At 42.3% G+C, this 11855-nt stretch overlaps 3 protein-coding genes across 3 annotated transcripts in view; 2 read left to right on the plus strand and 1 right to left on the minus strand.

Moving 5' to 3' along the window:
* LOC306785073 (ESF1 homolog) overlaps positions 1 to 1935 on the minus strand; it is a 6187-nt gene extending 4252 nt beyond the window's left edge. The window contains exons 1-3 of the mRNA XM_079279297.1: positions 1883 to 1935; positions 386 to 807; positions 70 to 77 (exon numbers count right to left, since the gene is read on the minus strand). Of these exons, the coding sequence (XP_079135423.1) occupies positions 70 to 77; positions 386 to 785 (408 nt within the window). The 5' untranslated portion in view covers positions 786 to 807; positions 1883 to 1935. The remainder of the gene's footprint in view (positions 1 to 69; positions 78 to 385; positions 808 to 1882) is intronic.
* A 358-nt stretch (positions 1936 to 2293) lies between these two features.
* ndufaf5 (NADH:ubiquinone oxidoreductase complex assembly factor 5) lies at positions 2294 to 7065 on the plus strand. Its single transcript, XM_079278395.1, has 11 exons — positions 2294 to 2626; positions 3224 to 3264; positions 3352 to 3415; positions 3568 to 3615; positions 3841 to 3944; positions 4794 to 4833; positions 5026 to 5223; positions 5472 to 5532; positions 5910 to 5993; positions 6655 to 6737; positions 6849 to 7065. Exons 1-11 carry the CDS (start codon positions 2381 to 2383, stop codon positions 6933 to 6935), a joined length of 1056 nt encoding a protein of 351 aa, XP_079134521.1. The 5' UTR covers positions 2294 to 2380; the 3' UTR covers positions 6936 to 7065.
* Positions 7066 to 7256: 191 nt separating this feature from the next.
* LOC306784410 (dynein regulatory complex subunit 4-like) lies at positions 7257 to 11723 on the plus strand. The gene is made up of 11 exons (XM_079278388.1): positions 7257 to 7379; positions 7557 to 7640; positions 8338 to 8535; positions 8661 to 8864; positions 8955 to 9009; positions 9098 to 9303; positions 9515 to 9676; positions 10289 to 10375; positions 10445 to 10654; positions 11160 to 11225; positions 11331 to 11723. Exons 1-11 carry the CDS (start codon positions 7377 to 7379, stop codon positions 11334 to 11336), a joined length of 1281 nt encoding a protein of 426 aa, XP_079134514.1. The 5' UTR covers positions 7257 to 7376; the 3' UTR covers positions 11337 to 11723.
* Positions 11724 to 11855: the final 132 nt, after the last annotated feature.

Below are 11855 nucleotides of genomic sequence, written 5' to 3' on the forward strand. Positions count from 1 at the left end.
CATTACTTGCGATAAATAAATAGATATTTAAGTGAATTCAGTTCTGAGTTTCTGCTAAAATACAACAACTTGTATTTCTAAAAGTATTTTAAAGACCAAATTTAACATGAACACTTGAACTGTCTCCTTTATGTTTTTTTTGTCTTGGGTTATTTATATTGTTGTAGCATTATTAGAAGGAACAAGAATTTGATTGCCAACGACTGCTCCAGTGTAAATGTTGTTGACTAATAAAGACTTCATAAACGCTTTTCTAAATCAGATTCAACTTCATGCAAAAAAGTAAATGAGCACAGATTCGATGAGTGGAGCTGACGACATGTAGCTGGTTGAAATAAAGAATCTGTGCTCGTTTGCTCAGCTTGCACCAGAAACATCTACTCACCCTCTTCAACCACTCTGACGCCCCGTTCAGCCTCCTCTCCTTCACCATCTCTTCTCTGCACTGCTTGTCCTCTCTTAGCCTCTCCGTCAGCCTTCACCAGCTTCTCCTTCCCTTTTTTCTTTTTCTTGACCTCTGCTGACTTCTTGCTCTTCACGTCCTCCTCGTCCTCTGAGTCAGAGAGTTTGTAGAAGCGCTTCAGGTCCTCCGTGGAGGTTTGGGTGATGGGCCGGCCTCGTTTGTCCACCGTGTTCTTCACCTTGAAGCGGTCATCGTGAAACATGGACTGGAAACGCTTGTCGATCTTGATTTTGCGTTCTCTCTCGGGCATTTCCCAGAACCTGGGATCCTTCTGCACCCGGAGGAAGCGGTCATCGCCGTCCGGCTTCTTTTTGGACGACATGGTGGCACGCTTCAAGTGTCACCTGACAAATAAGAACGGGACATATTGTTAGGTTACATGGACAACAAGCACCGAGCCTCTTTCTCTTATCATGTGCATCTTGATTCCAACTAATTGTATTTTGATTCATATGAGCAATGTGAATAATGATGCAGGTCGACCTGATCCTTTACTCAGCCTGTAAAGGACTTTTTGTTTGGTTTAGTGTTTGTTTCCAGCAACTGTTTTCTGATAAACCCACTGTACACGACCTCCACAACACCAAAGAGCAGACAGACAAGCTTGTGTTTATATAACATTTAAGAATTGAGAACTTTTAGCATATTTTATTATATGTAAACCATGTTCATATATCTGGAGTAAGTTATTGAAAAAAGTATTGTTTTGGTGTTGGTGGAACCTACACAGATTTAATCCTGAGTGAGAATGCAAGTACGCCTTGTGCATCTCAGAGGTAAATAGTGTACTTTCTACTACATTTGTCTGACAGCTTTAGTTAGTTTTTCATCTCCTTCCTGTCCAGTTTAAACCTACTATCTCCAGATGTGTTGATGTTGAATGTTTGTTATGAACTGAAGGATGAAATGTTCCTTATGTGTTGAGAAGATACAGATCTCACAGGACAGAGACGCTACGAACATGTGATAATCTAATAGAATATGATGCTTTGATGAAGGTTAAACTAGACAACAGGATGTAAAGGAGTTAAAAACATCTACAGCAGGAAAAAGCAACATAAACATTAATGCAGCAGTGATATTAATCCATTAAGCAGAGACAGGTAACATTTTACTGCACTCTGACTAATTTACTTTTCATACGTAAAGACTTATACTTGTAGTGTAGTATTTAAATATCCCATTCACTGGGAGAACTGTTCAGCCGTTTACAACCCTGTTCTTTTAAATAATGTGTCCAGTTTCAGTAAACAACATGCAAACAAAATGTCCGAACGGAGAATACGGACAGTAACGGCGGGAAAACCAGCCAGCTGCTGAACCAACCCACAATACTTAACATATACATCCGAAAATACATGATGAATGAGTTTAAATAGCATTTTAAATTCAAAAACTAACGACAAAATGTACAGATACCTCTCTGGTGTTCAGCTACACGTGTTTTCCCAGCATGCAACGCTTTGGTGCCCTTTTCTAACTTCCTGTCCCTTTTTTGGTACGGCAAGCGAGGTGGGACAAACGAGACTCGACGGGGCTTGAGATGCTTCAAAAAACACTTTCTCGCTGATATGGTTTCCAAAATATGACTTTTCCCTCTGCATGTCCATCAATAAAAACTATTACAACACGTATTGAATAAATTTCACATTGTTTACCGTTGTTACCGTTGTCGAAAATATGTTTTAGCCCTACTTGTATAAGTACAAGTATTGTTTATATGATCCAGTTCCATTGTTTCCAACGAGATCCAGTTCCATTGTTTCCAACGAGCTCAGTTAGAATCCAGTTCCACATTTTCCCTCCTCCTCTTCCAGGAGGTCACTCCGTGTGGAGGACAGGAAGAAGTCAGCTCAGCTGTTGTAAAACAATGTTTTAAATTCACAACTGAATTTGGGACCTTGAAGCAGCAAACCGATGAGCAGCGGAGTGTGTCGGAGAGTCCTGCGGGCAGCCGGCTCCTGGCCTGCAGCCTCCTCCTCGGCCAGCCGGAGCTGGATCACGTCCTCCGGCTGCAGACTGCGGTGTGAACCCCGCAGAGGGATGTCGGCGTCGGGCGGCAAAGGCACCATGAACGTGTTCAACCGGGAGATGAAGAAGAGGCAGAAGAACTGGGCAGCGTCGCTGCAGGACGGAGACCAGTACGACTACCTGAGGGACGAGGTACGCACCTGCTGCAGAGTACTTTTACTCAAGTAGCTCAAATCTGTGCGATATAAACACACTGTGCAATACTAGTATTCTGTCTGCATGTATAATATTTTAGTTATTGTGGATTTTTTTACCTATTTAATATTCTTCACTGTTTTATTACTTATTTATCATACTTTTTTTTTTACTATGTCGCTTGTTTGCACTATCCACTATGCTGCTGTAATCCTGTTCATTTACCCCATAATTTCCCTTATGTTATATTATTGTACTGTACTTAAGTACACAGTTGAGGATGTCAGGTTTTACACATAAAACACACCAACAGGTTATGAAATATTACGTTTATTTTTTAATTAAACCACCCAACAGTTTACACAAGTAGGCTACAGCTGAAACAGTTAGTCGATTAATCAATTAGCTGGTTGACAGAAAATTAAGTGGCAACTATTTACAATAAACACATTGCATGAAAATTGGCTGCTATTCCTAAGTATTTGAATGTATTTGTTAGATATAATTTTGAGGTTTTTATTTGAGTAGTTTTCATTGGACAGAACATTTTAACCATACAAACACAGTGACACAGGTTTGATCTTTGTTCTGCAGGTTGGCAGTCGAGTGGCAGATCGGGTCTATGACATTACGAGGTGAGTGTATGACGAGACATCTGGTTTCTGATCAAACGCACACCAACACACTCATACACAGGTTTGCTTTCTGTCCTGTCTTCTCAGGACGTTTCCTCTGGCTCTGGACATCGGCGGTGGAAAAAGTCACATCGCAGAGCATATAAGCAAGGTACAGGCAGTACATGTGGGTACTCGCATGTTCGTTTCAGCTGCAACACTGGTTCTCAGTGGCCCAAATAATCCCATTATTTGAGTTAAATGCTGAAATTATTCCCGCTTTGCCACAAATGACTTTGTGTTTTGTGCTTGTTGGTGTTTCAGGATGTCGTGGAGCGTTTGTTCCTCACAGACATCTCGGAGAAAGCTCTGGTGAGAGTTGAAACGAATCGTAAAACTATCACGTACACATTAGTGTGAGGCAGGTTTCCTGAAAGCCTCTATGTTTACAACAGTTATGTGATCATGTGATTTTTGACAGAAGACGAATGAACCCTGGTGAAAATGATCACTTACTACAGGTATCCTGGACTGATGACACCGTGAATAACAATGGATACTACTGATGTGAATTTAATTGATGTCTCTGATCTTCAGAAACAAACGAGACGGGGCGAAATCCCGACTCATCACGTTCTTGCTGACGAGGAGTTTCTGCCGTTTAAAGAAAACACCTTTGACCTGGTGGTGAGCAGCTTGAGGTGATTAATACTTCATTCTGTATGTTGGTTGAAGCTTTTCTCCACATAGTCGGAGGAAGACACTGCTAAGCCAATTCACTGCCAAAAGTTGCCGTCGACTTCTTTATGAATATTTCACAAAATTACGTATAATTATATTCCTTGATAAACTTCAAAACAAAAAAAGAAAACATCACTAATTAATCTTACCTTTTTATCCTGTTTTTCACCTCATCCTCTCCATTTTATCAACACGCTTCTTTATGACGTATACATATATATATATATACACATCCTGTGTGTGTATATATATATATATATATATATATATATATATATATATATATATATATATATATATATATATATACTGTATATATATATATACTTTTTTTCATTTAATTATTTTTAAATAATCATAAAACCCCATAAATGAAGGAAAATATATATTGCAAAGCCCAATGTGTTCTCCTTCAATTACTTTGTCTGAACTGTTAAAAACAACACTAATAACTTTTCCTATTATGTCGTCATATTGTTTTCTGTTTTCTTTTCTCTTTGACGTTGTGACATTTTAACATTATTTAGTCCTGCACTATATATTAATTGTCTTTGTTATGGTTGTGTATCTTTTGAATTGTGCAGATAAAACTGAAACCCCCAATGGTGGTACTACTAGTAGTACTAGTTACTGTCTTAAGTACTGCAGTCACTCCACTTTGGCCAAAAACAAAACAACAGGTGCATCCAGACTACTCTAAACTACAGGACACGGTAGACGGGTAGATGTTCTCCACTGATGCATCGGTAGCTCACGTTTTTAATGTCTACAGTGTGTTTGATTCAACTTTTAGTTCTCTCTTCTTTCAGTCTGCACTGGATCAACGACCTGCCTGGAGCTCTAAAACAGGTGAGAATCAAAAGAGGAAAAACTTTCAGTCGTCCGAGCACAAACGAATGATATCGTATCATCAACAGCATGAATGATTGTGGGCTGCACGGCGCTGTAGAGGCTCGGCGCCTCTGTGAATACCAGAGTTTCTGGAGGATTGAGCTGTTTACAACTGTATCCTCCTCTTCCTCCTCCTCCTCCTCCGCTCAGATCAACCAGGTGCTGAAGCCGGACGGGGTGTTCATCGGGGCGATGGCGGGCGGGGAGACCCTCTACGAGCTGCGGTGCTCCCTCCAGCTCGCCGAGATCGAGAGGGAGGGAGGCTTCTCCCCCCACGTCTCCCCCTACACCGCCGTCACAGACCTGGGCAACCTGCTGGGCCGGGCCGGCTTCACCATGCTCACTGTGGTGAGAAACACCAGCGCTGGCCGACCCAGTTAGCCTCCATATCCCAGTTCCTTTGATTGAACACACTGGAAGCTTGTTTTGGTTCATTTTGTTTTAAAACTTCAAAAGATTTTTTTTGAACTAAATTTTGTCACATAGACACGTTCATATAAAAAATAAAACAGTTGATATTAGAACACGTGTGCGTCCTTTTTTACATGTTTTAACTCATTTAATAAAAGTCGTGACTTTCTTTCACTCCGTTTCAGGACATTGATGAAGTTCAGGTTCAGTATCCAGGAATCATTGAAGTCATGACCGACCTTCAAGGTAAGAAAAACTGCTCTGTGTTAATATGTGACTTTGTTTAATTCATCAAACATCAAACGGTCTTAAAGTGGTCGACTGTAAGGCCCGAAACTCCCGCAGAGTCTGAATCCAGCTGGATATCAAAGCTTTATGCTGAAATGAAGCTCCAAGTAGCATTAAAGAGCTCTTAGAATGTTCCACCAGTGCAGTTTCTGTACCTTTTGAGCAGCTTACAATGTCTTTTTCTTGACATTGTTTGAGATCAGAAAAGTGTGGTGTTGCATTTATTTCATGATATTAAAATGTGTTCATTTGAAATCTGGTGATTCACTATGAATTCATGGTTTTCAGGCCGTTCAAACCAAGTCTGACAACAATTTTACTTCCATATTCTGTAGGCATGGGTGAGAGTAACTGTGCCTGGAACAGGAGGTCGCTGCTGCACAGAGACGCCATATTAGCAGCAGCAGCCATTTATAAAGGTGAGTGGATCGGCTGCTGCACTTCCCCGTTAACTTCACAGTTCAGAACAGTGTGGGATCCGAAGGTTTGGAAGGTTTGGGCACCTGGTTTTCTTTCTTTGCTGAGTCACACGATACCAGTTTTCTGTGGTGGTAGAAGTACACAGGTCTTTTCTTTAAGTAAAGGTAATAACACCACAGTCTAACAATACTCCAATAATAGTGCTGCATTTTAAAAACTGACAAAAATATGAACATTTACGTACTGAAAGTAAAAGTACTCATCGTGCACTTGACACTTTAATAATATACTTGTTTTAATGTACTCTTATTTGTTTATTGACCATATTTTTATATTTTATTGTAAATGTCATTGTTTCTATTTTTAAATCATGTCTTGTATTTTGCAATGTAACTATTGTTTGTTATGCACCATCCACCAGGTCAAATTCCTTGTATGTGCAACATACTTTGGCAGAAAATGGTTCTGATTCTGATGCGGAATGGTCCATTTCATCAAACCATTAAGTCACTTATCAATTTAGCGATGCAGTTCTGGTTAGCCTCCAACCACTACAAAGATTAGCTTAGCACGAAGACTGGAAGCAGGGGGAACTACTAGCCTAGCTCTATCAAAAGTGTTGCTTCCTGATTATTGTCTGTTTGTTTGGAAATGTTTCAGAGATGTATGGTAACGGGGACGGGTCCATCCCGGCCACCTTCGAGATCCTCTACATGATTGGCTGGAAGCCTCATGAGTCTCAGGTGAGACGGGTGTTCAGGTTTGGTTTCACTGGTTTCGATACGCTGCTTCTCTTTACTGTATGTATAACAACTGGTTTAATCGTTTACGTATATATTTTTTGTCTTTCTCAGGCCAAACCAGCAACGAGAGGCTCAGCCAGCGTGTCGTTTGGGGATTTGTCAAAGATCAGCCAGCCAACCAACACAAACAAGTCATAGAACCACCTGAGCCAATAAACAGTTGACATACTGCAGATTGTAAATAATATATTTTATTTAAACAACTGTTTTGTTGCCGAATTAAAAGCCTAGGTAGGAGATGTGGTGTTTTAATATTCTCTGGAATAAAATGAGCAATGAAGAAAAAAAATGCATCATGAGAACGTTATTCCCTGGAACAGGAAGTTCACTTTTAGAAATCCACAGCAAATGAGATAATTTAAAAACAAGCATTGTACTATGTACAATATAAATATATATCTAAGACTATACATTGTCTGTGTGTCTGTCTATCCACCTGTATCTATGACAAGCGACAACAAAAGATACGTTGCCATGACAGCACCTCCTGTTAGCTCTGAGTCGAGGACCGTTAGCTAACAGGCTAACTGCTCTTTATTTTTGCTCCCAACATTTGAGAACGTGTTACGATATTTGACGATGGTGAGTAAACTATTTTCATATCATCGTTATGTGTCGTGAACAGTTAACACGTGGTAGCTTCAGCCAGATGCCAGCTTCTCATGGAGACCAGCTAAGCTAAGCTAGGTTCAGCTAACGTTAACTGAAAGGGGTTTTTTGAAATCGTGTAGCTACATGGTGATGTGTTTTTCTCTCCAGCCACCCAAGACTAAAAGCAAAAAGGCCGTGAAGGCGAAGTCGGTGGTGGACGGCCTTTCAACGGAGGAGATGTCCAAGGATCAGGTCAGAGCTGTAGGGCGATGCTAACATAGCTAACATTAGCATCACGTCAGAGCTGAAGGGCGATGCTAACACAGCTAATATTAGCATCACAAGGATCAGGTCAGAGCTGAACGGCGATGCTAACACAGCTAACATTAGCATCACAAGGCTATGAAACTGTTAAAGTAGCTAACGCTAGCTGGAGGGCTAACCATGCATGTATGCATGCATGTATGTAACGTTACATACATGCATGCATACATGTATGCATGTATGTAACGTTATGCATGCATGCATGTATGTATGCATGCATGTACGCATGCATAACGTTCATGTATGTATGCATGCATGCATGCATGTATATAGGCCCCCAGTGGTGGAAGAAGTTTTCAGAACCTTTAACTTAAGTAAGAGACATTTATCTCAGTTTAACAATTTCTTTAAAACAGCGTTCAAAACTGTTAAGCCGTTGATTTACCAATGAAAAGACGCTCACGAAATGGTCACTTTGTGGTCCAGTAACGGCCACTTACAGGTCCCGAGAGTGAGCTGTAATCAGTGACGAGGAAGTATTCAGATCCTTCAGTAAAAGTATGAATACCACACTGTGAAAATACTCCTGCATTCCAAACCTTACCTAAGTAAAAGTATGTAAGCGTTATCAGCACAGTGTACGTAAAGTTATTAACTGTCACAAATGTCTTCTGCGACCTTCCAGCTGGAGGAGCACATCGTCCGCCTCCGAGAGGAGCTGGACAGAGAGCGGGAGGAGAGGAGCTACTTCCAGCTGGAGAGGGACAAGATCCTGGACTTCTGGGAAATCTGCAAGAGGAGGCTGGAGGAGCAGAAGGCCCAGCTGAGGAGCAGACACGTGGAGAGAGAGGAGGCAGAGGAGCGCCACCGAGTGGAGATTACTGTGGGCTGCTCACACACACACGCACATACATTCTGTAAAATAAATATCACGACATGATCGAACCGATTGAATAGAGTATGTTGAATCTGACCTCTATTCACCTCCTTTTGATGGCTGGTGTCCAGGTGTACAAGCAGAAGCTGAAGCACGTCCTGTCTGAACACCACGGCACCATCTCCGGGCTGAAGGTGGACGCCGTCGCTTCGACCATGCTGGTTCAGAACCAGCACACACAGTCGGAGCTCGGGCTTCAGAGGGAATTGCACGACCTGCAGGCCGACTTCAGGGAGAAGAAGTTCCACAACGAAAACAACAAGGAGCTGAAGCTGGTGAGATGGCTTCATTTTTACATTTTAGTTCTTGCATTTGTCTCTAGTTTTCTCTTCACCGCAGACCTGTCGCCTTGTGATTCTCCACAGAAGCACCAGGTGGAGTTAATGGAGCTGGCAAACAAGCGTGATAAAATAATCAGAGGTGAATAAACCCAATCTCTTGAGTTTAATTCAGAAACTCCCGTCAGAACCTGGAATTAACATTTTCCCTCCTGTTGCTTTTCAAACAGACATGGCGATGAAATATCACGAGAAAATGCAGTCGATGACCGAAGCGGAGGCGAAAAAGCGGCAGGCCGAGGTCGACGGCATCGAGGACAGAATGAAAAGCCGCGTTGAGACTCTGATAGAGGAGCACGACAGAGCGCTCAGACACGCTGACGATTACTACTCTGCTGTGCAAAAGGAACTGCTGCTGGACCAGAACAAGCTGAAGGTACGAGACGCTACAGAAAGAAAAGCAAACTGAACAGATGAGCAAAAACACAGAGACGACGACTGGAATTGTATCACATTCATCAGAGAATTAGTTTGGTTACTAATCAAGACTCATAAACTGACGTTTACATGTCGTGAAGATGTTCTGAAAACTTGCATATAGTTCTGTTTCGGTGACTTGTTTCATGTGTTCGTCTGTCGTTTGTTAGGATGAACTTGCGATGAAGACGAAGCTGCAGACGCGAGTGGACAAAAAGCTTTCAGCGGCGGAGCAGGAGAAGAAACGTCTGAGCGAGGCTCTGCAGGAAGCCCAGCAGAAGCTTCCCGAGTTACAAAAACAGCAGCACGACTACAAGCAGACCAAGATCGTGGTGCGTTCACTGCACAACCGTTCAAAAAGCACCAATACATCTGGAACAACACTATCTTACCTGAGTTACAAATAGTGCATTCGTGCTCATTACTACCAGAGCTTAAAGGCAAAAAGAAACGACATACAACAAGTCTATTTTAATACATTTGTCCATCTTTCACATTGTTACATTTCTTTAGAACAGGGATTCCCAAAGTGTGGTGCCTTGTGGAACTGAAAGTTATTGAAACTTTGTTGCAGTGTCTCAGGGCGTTTTCACACCTTCAGTTCGTTTGCTTTGTTCTGATTCAGGGATTAATATGATACAACGTTGCAGTTGCCCCTTTGTTCGGTTTGTGTTCACACTGCAACATTTAACAGCGGACTAAATATTGTAAACAAACGCCACGCGCGAGCAAACTGTTCTCTCATTGGTCCGATTTCTATGCGCTATAAATCGGCTCTGTTGCTTCTTTTTTTCTAAGGTGTGGGGGATTGGGGGTGCGTGAACCCGGTCGGGATGTAGAAGGGGGTGCGTGGCCTAAAACGTTTGGGAACCGCTGCTTTAGAACATAATACCCCAACAATCATACAAATGTTCCCTTTAAATTGCTGATAATGTGTCCGACAGGCGACTAAAGCGCGAGTGAAGGTCCTTGAAAAGGAGCTGAGGGACCTGTCGATGGAGCACGAGCTGCTGCTGCAGGCGTTCGAGAAGGTAAACTATTACATCGCACGTTTCACCGTCATTCAGCTCGGCGGGGATTCATATTCTTGCTTTCGTCAGGTTCAGCAGGAGCGCGACGAGCTGTTGCAGAAGCAGACGGGGGTCATCCTGGACATACAGCAGAAGAGCGGCCTGAAGCAGCTGCTGCTGGAGAGGAAGTTGGCGGCTCTGACCGAAACTGTGGAGAAGAAGGAGTCACAGCTCTGCGCCGCACTGTCGGCCTCCAACATCGACCAAACTGCAGGCAGCAGGGCCGCGAACAAACTCCAGGTATCGGTTTTTTACTACTTAAAAAAAGAAATGCATTCAAACATTTGTGCAGCTAAGAGCACATTTGTCTAACAGAAGAAATGCGATCTTCACTAAACCACCCTTTTATTAACCAAGAGGGTACCACACGGTTCTATGCTGTTATTTACAATCTACATAAACAATATCATCACTCCAACTCAGACCAATAGCCTCCGTTTTTATGCAGATGACACACTTCCTGTATCCAACTCAAGCAATGTCGAGATTAGTTTACCTGTAACGTTACGTAGAAGACTTTGCAGAACATCACTCACTGAATGCGTTTAATCCTCAAAAACCTATCGATCTCTTTTACATCTTCTTGGCATCCATTTAAATAGAGCAATATCCCCGACTTTAACGTTCTATCTTATAAAGATCTGGGAATTTAGTTCGACAGCAGTCTTACCTTCAAACCTCTCGTGGATCAACTGGTACAGAATCTAAAGAGAGCAACTATCTGAAAGTGTTTTCCTGCTCGTAGGGAATGCTGGAGTCTAAACAAGCCACCATCGACGCCTTACAGAGCGACTTGGCTCGAGATTGTACGGTCAGTTCATTTAAAAGGATTTTCACACATTTATTTAATAATTCTGAGAGTAATTGCAGTCGGCTGAATGACATAAACTTGTGTGTGTGTGTGTGTGACCTGCAGGAGTAAGACGACCTTCTGCAGACCTGTAAGGAGAAGCTGAAGGATTTGGACGTCCCTCTGTACGACTTTCCCTTCAGGCCTTCGGAGCGGCTCCTGGGTGGGCAGGCACGGGTACAGGACTCTCCTGGACCGGCCTCCAAACAATGAAGTCATCCAGGTGTCAGGTGTACACTCACCTGCTCTTCCTGGATGCTTTCAAACCCCAAAAACGACTTGATCTCTCCGCCTCGTGATCATTTCCTACAAGTCACATAACATGAATGAACTTTGACGTCCTTTCTCCTGGTTATTCAACCGATTTATGTCTTTCTATCGATGCTGCTGGTGATGAGGCTGTTTACCACGTAAACTCTGTCTTATGTTGGTAAACGACAATAAACTAATGACTCAAGGCATTTGTGACATTTGTATCTTCCTAAAGCTCATATTTCCTCAATGGGCACTTACATTTGTTTTGGTCTTGTGCCTTTTTAACAATTAAGTATTCTAACTTCAGTGGTGTTATGATTGGTGACTGTCACTTTG

The sequence above is a fragment of the Melanostigma gelatinosum genome (genome assembly GCF_949748355.1).
Source record: "Melanostigma gelatinosum genome assembly, chromosome: 11".
Lineage (NCBI taxonomy): Eukaryota > Metazoa > Chordata > Actinopteri > Perciformes > Zoarcidae > Melanostigma > Melanostigma gelatinosum.

Coding starts and splice junctions, on each gene's coding strand:
- ndufaf5 (XM_079278395.1), top strand. CDS start 2,381: ATGAGCAGCGGAGTGTGTCGGAGAGTCCTGCGGGCAGCCGGCTCCTGG. Junction 3,416..3,567: donor TCGCAGAGCATATAAGCAAG/GTACAGGCAGTA, acceptor TTGGTGTTTCAG/GATGTCGTGGAGCGTTTGTT. Junction 4,834..5,025: donor TGCCTGGAGCTCTAAAACAG/GTGAGAATCAAA, acceptor TCCTCCGCTCAG/ATCAACCAGGTGCTGAAGCC.
- LOC306784410 (XM_079278388.1), top strand. Junction 9,010..9,097: donor GCGTGATAAAATAATCAGAG/GTGAATAAACCC, acceptor CTTTTCAAACAG/ACATGGCGATGAAATATCAC. Junction 9,677..10,288: donor ACAAGCAGACCAAGATCGTG/GTGCGTTCACTG, acceptor TGTGTCCGACAG/GCGACTAAAGCGCGAGTGAA.